This window comes from Urtica dioica, chromosome 2 (assembly GCF_054948205.1).
Source record: "Urtica dioica subsp. dioica isolate 48M chromosome 2, U.dioica_male_clone48M_v1_H2, whole genome shotgun sequence".
Taxonomy (NCBI): domain Eukaryota; kingdom Viridiplantae; phylum Streptophyta; class Magnoliopsida; order Rosales; family Urticaceae; genus Urtica; species Urtica dioica.
In genome coordinates this window covers 48,058,541-48,074,440 of record NC_142757.1, presented here as the reverse complement: position 1 = coordinate 48,074,440, position 15,900 = coordinate 48,058,541, and the positions used below count along the sequence as shown (strand labels likewise).

Genomic DNA, 15,900 nt, shown 5'->3' with positions numbered 1-15,900 from the left:
TTTACCCTTCTAGCTGTTATTTCCTCAACTCATTTGTCGCTTGTGAATAAGTTAGACATAAGAGGTTAAATGGTTTGTTCTTATCTTGTCTCTAGAAGTGCATTTGTCAATTCAGTACATTCGGAAGATACCTAGAAGAACTATAGAGTCTCCAACTCTCAATGCCCCATAACCAGACATCATAGATTTTCCTAACAATCGTACTGAGGTCAATAGTCCTTTGACCCTTAGATTGCGAATATATTATTTTAAGCAAACCATGAAGAGTTTGTTCCTGCAAATCTACATTTGTCTCTTCATATGTTGTTAGGTCTGTTTATGGACTAAAGACTAATGTTTTATCAAAAAGCTTCAGACAAGGAAGGATAAATGAATGTTTCAACTTTTATTAATAAATAAGCAATTACAAGCAAGAGTCTTTGTAAGACTATAATACATCAAATGTACATAAATAGAGACTACAACTCTTCTTGTGAGCACCATTGACAACAATTGATACGTCCGGTGAAGAAAAGCAATCAACTATATCTCAGTCAAAGTTACAAAGGAGTTGGGTCTGTAGACTCCCTCTCAAACACCTATTCTTCTTTGATTCTTAAATAGATTGCAATCTTAGCTCCCCTTAGATCAAAGACTCACTCTTTTTTCACACAATCCTCTCCCTAAGATTGACATAACAAGTCAATGCAAAACATGCACTCACAAACTCTTCACAAATAAAGTACTGCTGTAGCAGGCACCTGAAACTTGTTGTCGATGAAGATCTCTAGAGTAGAGAGACAAGTTCGAGGCTAAGGTCGACGTGAATTGACCAAACAGAAAGTGAATGATCGAAATAAATTTAGGTGAGTTTTATTCGATCAGTTTCTAATCTTTCGCGAATTCTGATAAGTCAAAACAAACAAAATATATTATACTTATCTCGTCCATAAAAATCAGAGCTAAAACATAATATTCTAGTTCTATTCGAGCTGGAAGAAACTGACAAAGTAAATCGAGTCTTGAACAACTTATTGCAGCTTGACTTGAACAACAACTATAATTTTTTTACCAAATTTGATCATGCCACAAAGGATTCAACACAAAGGAAATTAGAAAGTCAATGATCATAACGGGTAAGGCTATTTTAGAATAAGAGAGAGAAAAAAAACACAATATAATGTAATATCCAATTAATATCAAATCTCACAACCACTCGCATTCAAAATCTAAATATTACACTTTAAACTTAAAAGATTGACTACTTTTTATTATTATCACTTCTACTATTAAAATGATTTTTTTTTTTAAGGAGTTTCTCGATCGTAATGCTAAAAATATGTGTATTTTTTATTTTAATATTTATAAAGTTAAATAATTAATTTAAAGAAGAATTTATTACAAGTAGCCAATTCTCTAAATTCATTTAAAATTATAGCAAAAGTTTCAATTTATTAAGAAACTAGTCCACTAGGCCGAGTTAATTAAATTTACTTCGGCCTGATAAGCTATTTTTTAATAAAATAAAATTTTAACTATTTTTTAAAAAGATGATGGACTATTGGGCTACTAACCTTTCTTAATTCAAATAGTTATAGAATATATTCGTGGTCATTAGGGGGAAAAAGAAAATATATTCGGACAAATTTCTCAATATAATGTAAAAGATATTATGGAAATAATATTTATTTTTTGCAGGGAAAAATAGACAAACTTGGTAGAAGAAATAATAAAATAAAATATTAAATAATAAACAGCAACAACAAAAAGACTGACGGAAATAAAGACAAAGAACACCGACCGTTCGACGGTTCCTTAAAGTAATATTGCTCTGCCATGGTTCTAGAAATGACGAGAAATTTACCTCTTAGGATACAACGGCGGAGCGAGAATAGCTTATCACCAACATAACTTCTTCGATGAACTTTGCTCATGGCAGAACACTAACACCGACTACAAAAGAAAACACAAACAATTTTGGGAGGAGAGGAACAAAGTGTGAGAGAGAGAATTCGTTTTCTTTTTGTTGTGTTATGAATGAGAGCTCAATACCTCTATATATATAGGCACAAAGTCTGAGAGGTTACGAAATTCGAACCACACAAAACATCAGCCATTATAGCCCTTAAACGCATTAAAAATCAATTAGTACGCTGATAAACACTCATGTAAACGGTTTACAATGTTCAGATACCTTTTAATTCAAGAGGCAAACCGATGCATTAATTGCACGGTTACAACACACTTGAGATTGATTTCCAAAGTAACAAAAAAAATGTTATTTTGCGAAATTAAAACTTTAACATGTGAATTTTGCAATAAAAAGATAAGAGTTACCACAAGCAAGCTCAAGTCCGACCCAGCCCGACTCAACACGACCGACCGGACGAACGACAGCGCGCGCGTGTGGTAGACTTGGGATTCCCTAAATCATTGTCCCTTTAGAAAACTGAGTCACTCTTGGGAACCCAAACTCTATGGCACAAATTGTATATATAAGCTTTACTCATTTGTCCATTCTTACTCCATGTGAGACTCTTGCATTTCATCTTCTACACACGATTAATGTGTTTACACAATTAATGTGTTTTTTTAAACATATTTTGAGCATCAATTTTTCATTGATTATAGCTCCGATTTTGATAAACCTATAACCAATATTATACCATTTTCCGTAAGAAATGATAATACGCCGGTGGACCTCGGTCAAATCTTTGCCTAAAATCATCGGCTCACATGATAATAAATACTTATTATTATCAATATTATCCACTTTATTCCAACATATAAATCGGTGATGAGTTCTTTCAAATCAATACTAGAATTTTCTAGCATTTTGTCTTACTTCACAATGATTTTTTATTTATTTATTAGGAGAGATTATTTCCCGAGGATTTACTTTTGGAAAAAGTTGCATGGCGTGAGCTTTATAAAAGCAAAGCATATATTTGTCACTTTGACCAAATCGCAAGGAAAGGAACAAAGAATGCTTTCGAAGATGTATTCGTAATCTTTGATTTTAAAATCTTGCTTTTTGAACAACGGTTGGTTGTGTAAATTATAAGTATTTTATTAAAAATATAAATTAAAAAAAAAATCAAGAGTCATGAGTCTAGAGACTACTATGGAGTCCATTCGATATTAGCTTCCATTCTATACCACAAATATATATATATATATATATATATATATATATGTATATATATCAAGAAAAGTAAGAAGAAAAATACGAGCGATAAGAAAGTAAACCTTACAAACGTAAACAGATTTAAATCGAGCATATCTAATTGATGAATGGAAATAATATTAGTAAACTGAATACTACCATAATATAGTTAAAAGACTAGTCATACAGAGTATTACTACTGTTTTTTTGTTACTACAAAAAATATTCGAGAGACACGTGAGAGCAAATATATATATATATATATATATATATATATATATATATATATATATATATATATATATGATTTTTTAAGGGATACACGCTTACAAAGTTTAGGATCTTACCGTGATTTTGTTCCCGCACCATTCCAGAAGTATGAGGTAAATGAAATCCTTGCTTAAGGCTATTCAAATAAGTATTTGGTAAAATAGCAAAAATTTCATAATTAAGTGCATTCTAGTCATTTGTAGTGTAAATATTAATATATTCTTAATGTTTGGGTGAACTTGTATTTTCAGGATTTCAAAATAATTAATCTAGGTGTCTAAATTAAGTTTGAATCTCTCATCTAAACAAACAATAAAATGTTTAAAGTTTAGTCATCTGCAACGAGGAGGCAACGAAGTGTCAAAATATTTAATCCAACTTTCAAAATATTTAATCCACTCTTCTATAAAAAAAATTAAAAAAAAAAACACTCAAACCGAAAACGGAAGACGAAGAAGAAGAAGAAGAAGAAGAAGAAGAAGAAGAAGAAGAAGAAGAAGAAGAGTGATGGCGGTGGTGATGACGATCGACGACGATATTGACCACAAAGATTGACGATATGGATATGGAAATCGAAGACGATGGTGACAGAAATCGACGACGACGGTCTCTAGATCGCCGACCTTCGATCTCTGATGCCGGTCTCTGGATCGCCGCCATGTCAGCTCAACCAGAACTTCGTCAGACTTCATAGATTCTACAGCGAGCCGAGAGGCCTTGTCCTCGTCTACGACTACGTTCCGAACGGAACCCTAGCCGCTCACCTCCACGCAAGATCGTCGTCTCCGTCGCTGATGTGGCAAATCCGGGTCGAGATCTCCGTCCAAGCCGTTGTGGCGATGGAGTAGATTGATGGCAATGACAAAGGATATCAATGACGACGAAGACGGAGGTCAATGGCGATCGCGATGAAGATCGATGACTATGGCGATGGAGATCGATAGCTACAAAGATCAATGCAGACGACAAATGAGATCGATGACGATGGTGACGGATATCGATTGTGGTGGGCTAGAGTTTTATTGGCTAGAGTTTTTTGTCGATTGATGGACTAATGCTTTGTCTAAGTGAAATTGGAGATTGGGCAATAGTGAGTGACGGTATTTTTGTGATTGGGCACTATTGTTTTTCTTTAACTCATGCCAATTATTTCAAAATTAAAAAATAGCAAGCTAAAAGAAAATAATATTATGGGACTCCTAGAACCATAAAATATGGTACCGAAATTTCGGGCAGGGACAAAGGCAGACATGTAAATTACGGGGTAATATGCAAGACAATATTCCAAGGGGGCTAGTTTATAAAATTTAAAGTATAATAATAAGAAGAAGAGAAAACTAGTAAATATATTTTTTTAAAAATTGAGGGAATGATGTCAGATTTTTCGGTACCGTCATTTAAAGTCTCGAAAATCCTATTTCCTGCAAAATATGAGAAGATACCAAAGGATCCTATTACTCAGACTCCATATGACCAAATTTATTACAATTATAGTATAATAAAAGCAAATATATCATCCCCAAAACCTTATTCTTAAAAAAAAAAAATATAGAATCAAATCACTTGCACTAGCATTGTCTCCTCCTCTAAAATATAAAGACTCCAATTGTTAGTCTTGACCAATAGAGTTCTTTTAACCTCGAGGGGTATAGTTTATACTCAGTTTTTTTATCTCATTTTTCTAAGTTTGTGACATATATATATATATATATATATATATATATATATATATATATATATATATACAAACTTAATGTGAAGACTAATTAGTGAACATTCGTGGCTCCTCTGATTAGTATTTCTAGATCGTTGCGGATTTTTAGGGCCTTCTCTTCGAGCTCGGAGATTTTCTGTGTCGTTTTATCTTCAGTGGGAAAATAAAACGACTCACATACTATTAGTGTGAAGCCCTTTTGTATCATATAAATTTTAGTTGGAGTTCTTATATATCCTTCATGTATTTACCTATATAGTTTGTGTAGATTACTTCAACGAGAAGGACTAATTTCACTTAAAAAAAATAATGAAAAAGACTAGTTAGTGAGTAGTATCACATCAGACTATTTTAGTTAAAACTAATCAATAAACCAAGGATTGAAATTTTGCTGAAATCGATCGGGAACCAGAGTTTTGAAGATTTCTGGCACCGGTTAGTACAAAACCGCGTCTTTCTTTGAAAACCGTGGTAAATCGAATGGAAAACGGTCTGATTTCCGATTTGTGAAACCCGGCTTGATTCAGCGATTTTTTTTCTCCCAAAAATCATAGTATTTAAGAGGAAATCGGGACCAAAATTCAAAATTGGATTGGAAAGGAGAAGAAAATTTTGCGTTGCTGCGCTGTAAGATTTTCACTGTATAGCGTCGAACCCCGCGACTTCTTAATATTTTTTGACCTCTCCACATTTATTTCCTCCTGATTACCGCTTGAAATTGCTAATATTTATAAAATTTTCAGACTTGCAATGGTGTGTTTTAATGGTGATCTAAAGTTTTGAAGACCTTTATCATATTAATTTTGAAATAAGAAGCGAAGAAAAATGAGAGCAAAAAAAAAAAGGAATCGAGTCCACATAAATGAGAATAATAATAATAACAAAGCAAAAAAGAGTTTAAAATTTCTTTTGGTATTTGCGCTAACATGACCGCTGATATATGACTAAACCTGGCTTGGCGGGAGATACCGCTACTCCCGCTCCCGCCAAGCCCGGACTCCCGTTACTTGGCCAAACGGGAGTCCCGTCCCGTTAATGAACGGGACGGTAACAGGAGTCCCGCCTAACGGGATTCGGACCCCGTTCGGCGTAAAAAACAAATATTAAAAAAATGATTTAAATGAATTTAAATAATTATATACAAGGACTTAATTGAAAAGATTTTGAAGTAAATGGGTAGAAAAAAATAATAAAGAAGAATGTGAACATCTTTAGTGATTTAAATGATTTTAAATAATTAAATAGAAGGATGTAATTGAAATGATTTTAAACTAAGTAGGTAGAAAAAAAATAATAAAAAAGAATGTGAAATAAAAAATGGACCTCCTAAAAAACCTCACCGACCCCTAAAAAGGTGCGACGGCGAGGAAAAAGAGCACCCCTTGCCTCGTTAATTATTTGAAAAATTATCCCGGACTAGGGCCGGGATATGACTTAGGTATACAAGGTACTCTAACCATTGATGTTTACATTTGCGAAATCAACTTCAAAATCGTCAAGAATATCGAAGCACATGAATGTTTCTTGTGTCAATCCTTACCACACGTCAATGCTTCGACCATCTCCGGTTTCAAGCTACATCTTCTATCGTCGATGATGCGGCCCGCGCAACTAAAAGCCGCCTCAGATGACACGGTTGAAACAGGGATGGTGAGGATGTCTTGTGTCATAGATGACAAGACCGGGAACCTCCTCGCATTCTGTCTCCACCAAACCAATAGGTCGATGGCTTCGTCATCCGTCCTGACCCAATCGTTCCAATCGTACTCTTGGATCTCCGGATGTGACCGTGCGTCGGTTGCGCTCGACCTCGTCTGACTTGTCTCGGCTTCTTGTTGTTGAGGCGATTGGCTGTAAGGGGGCGCGTTGACAAAGACATTCGTGTATTGGTGTCTTCTCGGATACTGCGTCTGTGATTGAGATGGTTATGCTTGATATTGCGGTAGGAGTTTTGCCTCGTATACCTTGAAAAGATCAAAAAAAAGCTTGCACGATCCTCGCGAGATCAAGTGAAATGTAATCTTGGTCCTCGAAATGGTTTCGAATGTACTTAAGAAATTTTTTTAAACCACCAATTTTACATCGGCAGTCTAGAGTGGCTCCAAAACCATATAGTAATGGAACTTTTCCAGCCCCTAATATTTTAGAAACTTGGCTGTCATTGCTTGAATATAATCTTGAAAAATTGTTTCGTTTTTATATTTATCAAGATGCACAGCAATTGCGGTCATAGTATGAAAACCGAAAAAAGAAGTATGAGTGTAAATAGCAGAGAGATAACAAATTTCTTTGTAAAAAATGTCGAGAAAAGAAAAAAATGATTCAGCCATCCTAATATCATATTCGGATATAGCGTTTTCGCCATGTTCGCTTTTAATGTAAAAAACAATAACATCGACGTAATGCTCGGATAAGAAGTTTGTCAACATGAGAAAGGTATAATTCCACCTAATTTTGTTATCTATGTGAAAGGTGCGCTCTTGGAGACCGTTTACTCTAAGGCGCCTCTTAAGCTCATCTACTCTAGAGGTTGAACTATTTATCCAACTAATGTAATTCCTAATCTTGTTGATCGAAATGTCATAACTAGCGGCTCCGGCTTGAACTATGAGGTTTATGATATGAGTAGCACAACGTTGATGCAAAAGGGTATCGTCAACATTAAGTTTCTCCTTTAACTCCCTAATCATGGCGTTGTTGCTTGTGGCATTATCTAAGGTTACAGATATAATCCTATCGGTCAAACCCCACTCAGCTATAACACTAACTATGATGTCTATGATGTTTTCACCAGTGTGAGAACCTTCTATCCTCCTAAAGGCTATGATACTTTTGTTCAGCTTCCAATCGTCGTCTATATTATGCACTACAACGCTCATGAAATCTATCTTAGATTGACCAGTCCAGATATCCGAGGTTAAGGCTATGCTATACCTACCAGATGATATTGTTTGTTTCGTTTGTTCCTTTTCTCCTAAAAATCATTTTAGGATATCGGATCTTAAGGCTTTCCTAGACATTATTTGAACGTTTGAAATTATAGAACTAATGAATCTAACGAAGCCTTGAGATTCGATATGACTAAAAGATTGATCGGTGGATACAAAATATTCTACTAATTCACGTCTAAAGCTTACGAGATCGATGTGACTTACCTGGCTTGACGAGGCTCCAGATTGATTCCCCTGGCAGTGCCTGTGATGACTCCACAATAGCGATGTCCCGACTCTTGTGTTGTGAGCGCTGAAGATTTTTCCATAACTGTGACATTTTTCGAGTTTTTCGCCGTTCGCAATCACCTCTTTAAAGAAAGTCCACACAACGGACCTAGCACGACGTCGTGGTGGTTGTTGTTGTTGAGGTGGTTGTTGTTGTTGTTGAGCACCTACATATTGTTGTTGTTGTTGTTGTTGAGCACCTACATATTGTTGTTGTTGTTCTTGTCGTGCTCGTTGTTGTCGTCATTGTTGTGTCTCATCTTGTTGTTCACGTTGTCGAGGTCGTGGAACTTGACTTCGACGTTGAGGTGGTGGTGGTGGTAGGTCTTCTTCTTCCTCCTCCTCCTCCTCATCTTCTTCATTTGGATTTTGAGTTTCATCGTCATCTTCTTCTTCATTTGGATTTTGGGATTCACGATAATGTTGCTCGAATACTTGAAATTCTTGAAAAGCCACTTCCGATGACGGAATTGTAGCATTCTATCAAGTATTTTAAAATTTAATTTCTTGGCAGAGATATACCGAATTACTTTAACCTAAATATGTATTTTTTTTTACTAAAATATGTACATATAAGCTAATGTGTATATATATATACATATCTTTATAATTTAATTGTATTGTAGTATAATGTTTGGTGATGTAAACATATATCAGGTAAGTTCATTCATGCATTCAATTTTCAACACCACGGTTAGGATTTTTTTTATTAGTATTTTATCTCTTTCTCCCATATCTTTCAATTCTTTCATCATTTCCGCGTAAACAAATATTAAATTAAAAAAAAAATAGAGAGAGAGAGCGCCAAGAAGAAGGGGCTACTTTTTGGCGTTCATTCTTCTTTATATTTATTATTAATATTATTTAAAGCCTTTTTCAGAGTCTCTCTCTCTCTCTCTGAAAGCAGGAAGCAGAAAGCAGAAACAGGCAAACGCACCTTTCCAAAATCCAGCCAATAAAAAACTGCCTTATCGTCTGCTCTAAGCAACAAAACCCAAAAAAAACAAAACTTACTTTAAAACAACAGACGAAACACCCCTCAGAAAAAAAAAAAAAAAAAAACTCCCCTCTTTTTTCTATGGCCTCCGTGAACAAGCATAAGCGTAGAAAAGCCTCCGAACATCATGACCAGAGCCACAATCACGATCACGATCTCCTCCCTGGTCTGCCGGACCACCTAGCTCAGGTGTGCCTGTCCACAGTGGATCCCGCCACCATGTTCTCCGTGTCCAAATCCTGGCGTAAACTCATCTACTCGCCTTCTTTCCCTCCCTTTCTCTCACTCTACGCCCTCATGTCCTCATCCTCATCCTCATCATCCACCGTCCGATTCCACTCCTTCGACCCGATCTCCGCCACGTGGCATCCCCTCCCTCCTCCACCATCGGATCTCAAGATCCTCCTCCGACACCCTTCCTTGGTCTCCCGAAACCTTCCCGTCCGGTCGATCTCCGCCGGAGGGAAACTCCTCCTCCTCTCCGCCACCACCGAGAATCTCTCCCCGGCACTCCCTCAGCCGATCGCCTTCGATCCCCGCGCCGCCACGTGGCGAGCCTCCGCACCGCTCGCCGCGCCGCGCCGGTGGTGCTGCGCGGCTTACTTAAACGGCTCCGCCTACGTGGCGAGCGGCGTCGGAGGCCTATTCTCGCACGAGGTCGCTAGGTCGGTGGAACGGTGTCGTTTCATTGGCGGCGATGAGAGTTGGGAGAGATTGGGGGATCTGAGGGACGCGAGGTTCAGCCGGGACGCGGCGGAGGCGGTGGGGTGGAGAGGGAGGCTTCTGATGGTGAGCGTCCGAGGCGGAGCCGCCATGGACGGAGCTGTGTTCGACGCCGCGAGAGGAGAGTGGGACGAGATTCCGCCGGGGATGCTCACCGGATGGAGAGGCCCGGCGGCGGCGATGGACGAGGACGAGCTTTACGTCGTTGACGAGCTCGCCGGAGCTTTAAGGAGGTACGACGAGGGAGGAGATTTCTGGGAGGAGATTGGGTGTTTCGACTGCCTGAGAGGAGCGGAACAGATCGCCGCCGGAGGAGGGAGAGTTTGCGCTGTACGCGCCGGTGGGAAGGGAATCGCCGTCGTGGATGTCTCGTCGGAGATGGCGGTTAGGGTTTGGGATGTTGAGATTCCGATGGGGCTTGAGGCGGTTGCGGTTCATGTCCTTCCTAGGATGTGTAATATTCCGGTTTAACAAATTTTTTTTCTTTTTTTTGTTTTGCCATGGAAAGAATTAAGATATTTAATAAATTCATTTTTGTGATGTCTAATTTTTTTTTTTTTTTAACTTACATAGAAAGATTGTAGAGGAACGAGATGGGAATGATGATGATGCTTTTTTTTTTGTTTGTTTGTTTGTTGACACTTGACATGCGGTTATATTATTTTACTTATTTTTAAAAGTAAACACGGAGAAAGCGAATTTATGTCATAATTGTTTTTTTTTTGCTGAGCTGTCACAACTTTATTTGTTTATTTGGATATTAAATATTTTTGTTAGAAAGTGAAAATTTGTCCGATTCAGGAAAAAGCTATGGTTGTTAATATAGCGTGACGTGTATGATTCGAAGCACGTGGCAGATCATGTTCATGCATCTGTTTAAAAGTATTTATTTAGAGGCTTTGAGCTGGATTTTAGGCCTAGATTTATAAATGATATTTTATTGTGAATTTAAAATGTAAAGAGTGTTCAAGTGGGCTCATTTTATCGTGACGAAATATTTGAAATTTAGATGCCCATCAATAAATGCAAAAGAAGTTAAATACCGAAAGGTGTTCAAAGCCGTGCTCTGTTCTATTCTAGGCTCTTCTCCTCCTCCAATTATTTTCTATGATTTTTAGTTTTTTCCTTTTCTTTTCTTCTTCATAACATGTGGTATATAATGTACGTGACTTTCTTTGTTAGATGATGAGATCTCCTACCAAAAGAAATACAAATACAATGCATTAAAAATGACCCCACCATTTACCTGTTAAATATATCGGTTCTCGAATTCTATTGCACTTAGTTTGGCAGGTCAAAAAAATAATATGAGAGAAGAAATTTTAGAGAAAAACCTATAATTCATATGTTCAGCAGAAGACAAAATGAAGCAAATAAATGTAAATCAAGAAAAAGAGAATTCTGTTTTGGAAATGTTTGACTTGATTTGACTGAGCGTTTTGAACGCATATATATTACAAGAGATATTAAGATATTAACCAATCAGTTATTACACGTGGGACTTTTAACTGATTGGTTACCAGACTAACCAATAATATAACAGACTATGCTGACTGTACATTGTATATCCTAATAGCCCCCCACAAGCTAAACCGGCTGAGCCAGGTTGAGCTTGGAACACAGATGAACGAAGCGAGGTATGGTCAGGGGTTTGGTAAACAAATCAGCAATTTGTTCCTCTGTGGGTACATATCTGACTTCAATGAGCTTGGCAGCTATCTTCTCACTGATAAAGTGAACATCGACCTCTATATGTTTGGTTCGAGCATGAAACACTGAGTTTGACGCTAGAGCACTTGCACCCGTGTTATCACACCAAACTATTGAGGGATCGGAATCAAGAGCAACACCAAGTTCTTTGAATAACGATTGAAGCCAAACGACCTCTGAGGCTGTGGAAGATAAAGCACGATACTCGGACTCTGTACTGCTTCTGGAGACCACGTCCTGCTTCTTGGAGGACCAGCTGATGAGACTTGTACCTAGATACACACAGTAACCAGTCGTTGATCGACGATCATCAACACTGCTGGCATAATCAGCATCAGTGTAGGCAACCAGGTTGAGCCTCGGAGCAGCTTCAAACTTTAGACCTTGTGTCGAGGTGCCAGCTAAGTAACGAAGAACTCTTTTACAAGCATTCCAGTGAGCCATTGCTGGTGCTTGAAGATATTGACTTAGCTTATTTACAGCAAAAGCTATGTCAGGCCGGGTCATAGTCAAGTATTGCAGAGACCCAACGATACTTCTATATGTTGTGGGTTGGTCGAAGAGATCTGGGTCGTGCTTGCTGAGCTTAATGCCGGGACACATTGGTGTTGGACATGGATTGGCATCAGACATGTTAGCTTTCTTGAGCAGATCGCGGACAAACTTTTGATGAGTCACATAGATGCACGAACTATCTCGCGTAACTTCGAACCCAAAAAAAAATTGACTTGACCAAGACTCTTCAATGTAAACGACTTGTCAAGGTCTGTGATGACTTGAGCAATGAACTTGGAGTCGTTGCCGGTGACAAGAATGTCGTCAACGTACACTAGGAGATAGATGGTGATGGAGTTTCGATGATAGATGAAGAGAGATGTGTCTGCAGTGGAGCTTTTGAAGCCATACTTGACAAGAGCTTGATGTAGCTGATCATACCAGGCTCGTGGTGCTTGACGAAGCCCATAAAGCGCTTTCTTCAATTTACACACAAAACCAGGTTTTTGACTATCAACATACCCTTCTGGTTGGCTCATGAAGACTTTCTCTTTCAGTTCTCCGTTGAGAAAGGCATTATTTATGTCGATTTGCTGGATGTCCCAACCAAAAGTGATAGCTAACGTGAACACAACTTTGATTGTGGATGGCTTAACTACAGGACTGAAAGTCTCAAAGTAGTCTATGCCTGCATCTTGTTGGAATCCTCGAGCCACGAGTCGTGCTTTAAATCTCTCTACTGATCCATTAGCATTGTGTTTAACTCGAAAAACCCATCGGTTTGTCACAATATTCATGCTGTCATCATAAGGCACCAGTTCCCACGTATTGTTCCTGAGCAGTGCTTTGTACTCCAAGTCCATGGCTTCTTTCCACGCTGGATCAAGCAGTGCTTCCCTGGCTGTACCTGGTTCCTGTTCTAAATCACACAAAGCAGCCACTACCAGAGTAAAGCTTTAGGTTTGTGGATACCTAATTTTGCTCTAGTTATCATGGGATGGGCATTCTGTGGTCTGCTGAGGGTTAAAGTGGATGCAGGGTCAGGCTCTTGATAAGGTACAATGGACATTTGTGAGTCATTTTGCTGAGAATAATTTGTGGTTGTGGGAAGTGGTGATGAGGAAGCAGGTTGTGTGTCAGATTGTTGATCACGTGAAGGTATATGTGGTCTAAGGGTGTGTGTTTGTGGAGGTAAGTGAGTAACTTGCTGGGTAAAGGGAAAAAGGCATGGGTAGAGGTGCTGACTGTACAGTGGTTGTTTCTTTTGGTTTGAACAGTTCATCATAAGGAAAAGAGTACTCATCAAAGACAACTGTTCTGGCAATATAAACTCTACCAGAACTGTGTAAACACCTGTACCCAAGATGAGATGGACTATACCCCAAAAACACACATTTAGAAGACCTGAAACTGAACTTATGATTCTGATATGAACGTAGGAATGGAAAACAGGCACAACCAAAGACTTTCATGAACTTGTAATCAGGTTTTCTTGTGAGAAGGACTTCAAAAGGGGATTTGAAATTGAGACATGTGGTTGGAGTTCTGTTTATAAGGAAGACAGATGACACTACAGAATCCCACCAGAATTTTAAAGGCAAGTTGGCTTGGGCAAGTAAAGTTAAAGCAAGATCAATAATATGTTGATGCTTTCTTTCTGCCTTACCATTTTGTTGATGAGTTTTTGGACAAGGATGCCTGACTTGCACACCTAGTTTGTTGAGAATATGAGTTAGAGGTCTGAATTCTCCACCCCAATCTGACTGAAGACACAAGATTTTGGTATTGAACTGTGTTTGGACAAAGTTAAAAAATCTGAGAAAAGTTTGGCTAGTGTCTGATTTTAGTTTTAAAGGAAAAACCCAAGTATATCTGGTAAAATCATCAACAAAATGAACATAATATTTGAAACCATCTGTCGAAAATTCAGGGGATGGACCCCATAAATCTGAATGAACAACTTGGAAAGGTGCTGTGGTTTTCAAATCAGTTGGAGAGAAATGGAATTGATGCAATTTACCAGAAACACACGCAGAGCAAAAACTGAGTTTATTTACCAGTATAATCATTGCTCACAGACAGGTTGTTGATCTCAGACGTGATGTGGTTTGTTGTACCGCTGTCGAGATACCACTCTTGACCGCCATTTGACTTGTTGACCACTCATGTGTAGGCTTGAGGATTGTTGTTGCTGTTTGGCTAAGGAGAGCTTTGACTGGCTTGAGCTCCCTGGAATGTAACATCGAACCGGTGGAAACATTTGACAGCAACATGACCAATGCGACCACAGAGCTGGCATTGAGGTCTGTTTCCTCTACCGGAGTTTCGTCCGCCGCGGCCTCGACCACGTCGATCTCCATTTGAGCCAGATCCAGCACCAGTTGTGTTCTGAGAAGAGTGGTTGTGTCCGCCACGACGATACGCTGCATTCGCCATTGGAGTCATCAATGGATCGGAGTTGAACGCCGAAGATTGTGACTCGATCCTCATTTCTTGAGACTGTAACGCGAACTGAACTTCTTGCAGTGAGACTTTGTCAGATCGAGTCGTCAAGTTGACTACGACAGACTCATATTCATGACCTAGACCACCAAGAATGTAGAGGATTAACTCATCGTCGGAGATGACAGAGCCGACGGAGCTGAGATTATCAGCGATGTTCTTCATTTTGAGAACGAAATCGTCAATCGAGAGATTTCCTTTCTTCTGTGTCTGAAGTAGGAATCTCAATTGCATGACTCTAGCTCTTGAATTAATCTGAAACGCGGCTTGGAGAGTTGACCAGACAGCCGCGGAGCTTGTGCATCGATTGACATGACCTAGCATGGCTTCAGAAATCGAGGAGAACAACCACGAAAGCAGAAATTGATCCAATCGCATCCAGAGAATGAACTCCGGATTTGGAATCTGAGTTACTTCGCCGTTGATTCCAGTTGACGCGATTGTTGACTCTGGACACGAGACCTTTCCGAGAAGAAAGCCATCGAGTCCGTGCGCTCTCGCTGTGGAGAGGACTTGTGTCATCCAGAACTGAAAATTATTCCGGTCGAGTTTGAGCTGCAGTGGATTGATGTGAGGCATGACTTGCTGGTACTATTGAGACTGGGAAGCGGAGATCGGAGATAAGGAGAAACCAACTGGTAGAGAAGACGCCATTGATAGAGCTTCGATCTTGAGAGCGAAGAAAAAAAAATGGGTATGGAAGAGAGAGAAAACTGAGCTCTGATACCAAATCAAGAAAAAGAGAATTATGTTTTGGAAATGTTTGACTTGATTTGACTGAGCGTTTTGAACGCATATATATTACAAGAGATATTAAGATATTAACCAATCAGTTATTACACGTGGGACTTTTAACTGATTGGTTACCAGACTAACCAATAATATAACTGACTATGTTGACTGTACATTGTATATCCTAATAATGTATAATGAGCCAACCATTTTTCCCTCAATTAAAAATTGGGGAGATTTTAGGTTGGAAAAAAAGTGGTAATATCTATTGTAAGTCATGAATTGTGTCAGGGATCCCATCTCATCATACCTCTTCTTCATATGTGTCGAAATCCTATCCTACTTCTTTACAAGAGCGGAAACCAACCACCAACTCAAAAGTCATTCGTTTAAA

At 38.6% G+C, this 15,900-nt stretch overlaps 1 protein-coding gene and 1 pseudogene across 1 annotated transcript; one reads left to right on the top strand and one right to left on the bottom strand.

Annotated features, from left to right (window-relative positions):
* The first annotated feature begins 9,121 nt into the window (after positions 1-9,121).
* On the top strand, positions 9,122-10,777 carry KUF1 (KAR-UP F-box 1). The gene has a single exon (XM_089630260.1). It carries the CDS (start codon positions 9,426-9,428, stop codon positions 10,536-10,538), a length of 1,113 nt encoding a protein of 370 aa, XP_089486386.1. The 5' UTR covers positions 9,122-9,425; the 3' UTR covers positions 10,539-10,777.
* An 877-nt stretch (positions 10,778-11,654) lies between these two features.
* On the bottom strand, positions 11,655-12,380 carry LOC149405156 (secreted RxLR effector protein 161 pseudogene; annotated as a pseudogene).
* Between the last annotated feature and the right edge of the window lie 3,520 nt (positions 12,381-15,900).

What these genes read in the sequence shown, in the direction of transcription:
- KUF1 (XM_089630260.1), top strand. Translation starts at nt 9,426, where the DNA reads ATGGCCTCCGTGAACAAGCATAAGCGTAGAAAAGCCTCCGAACATCAT.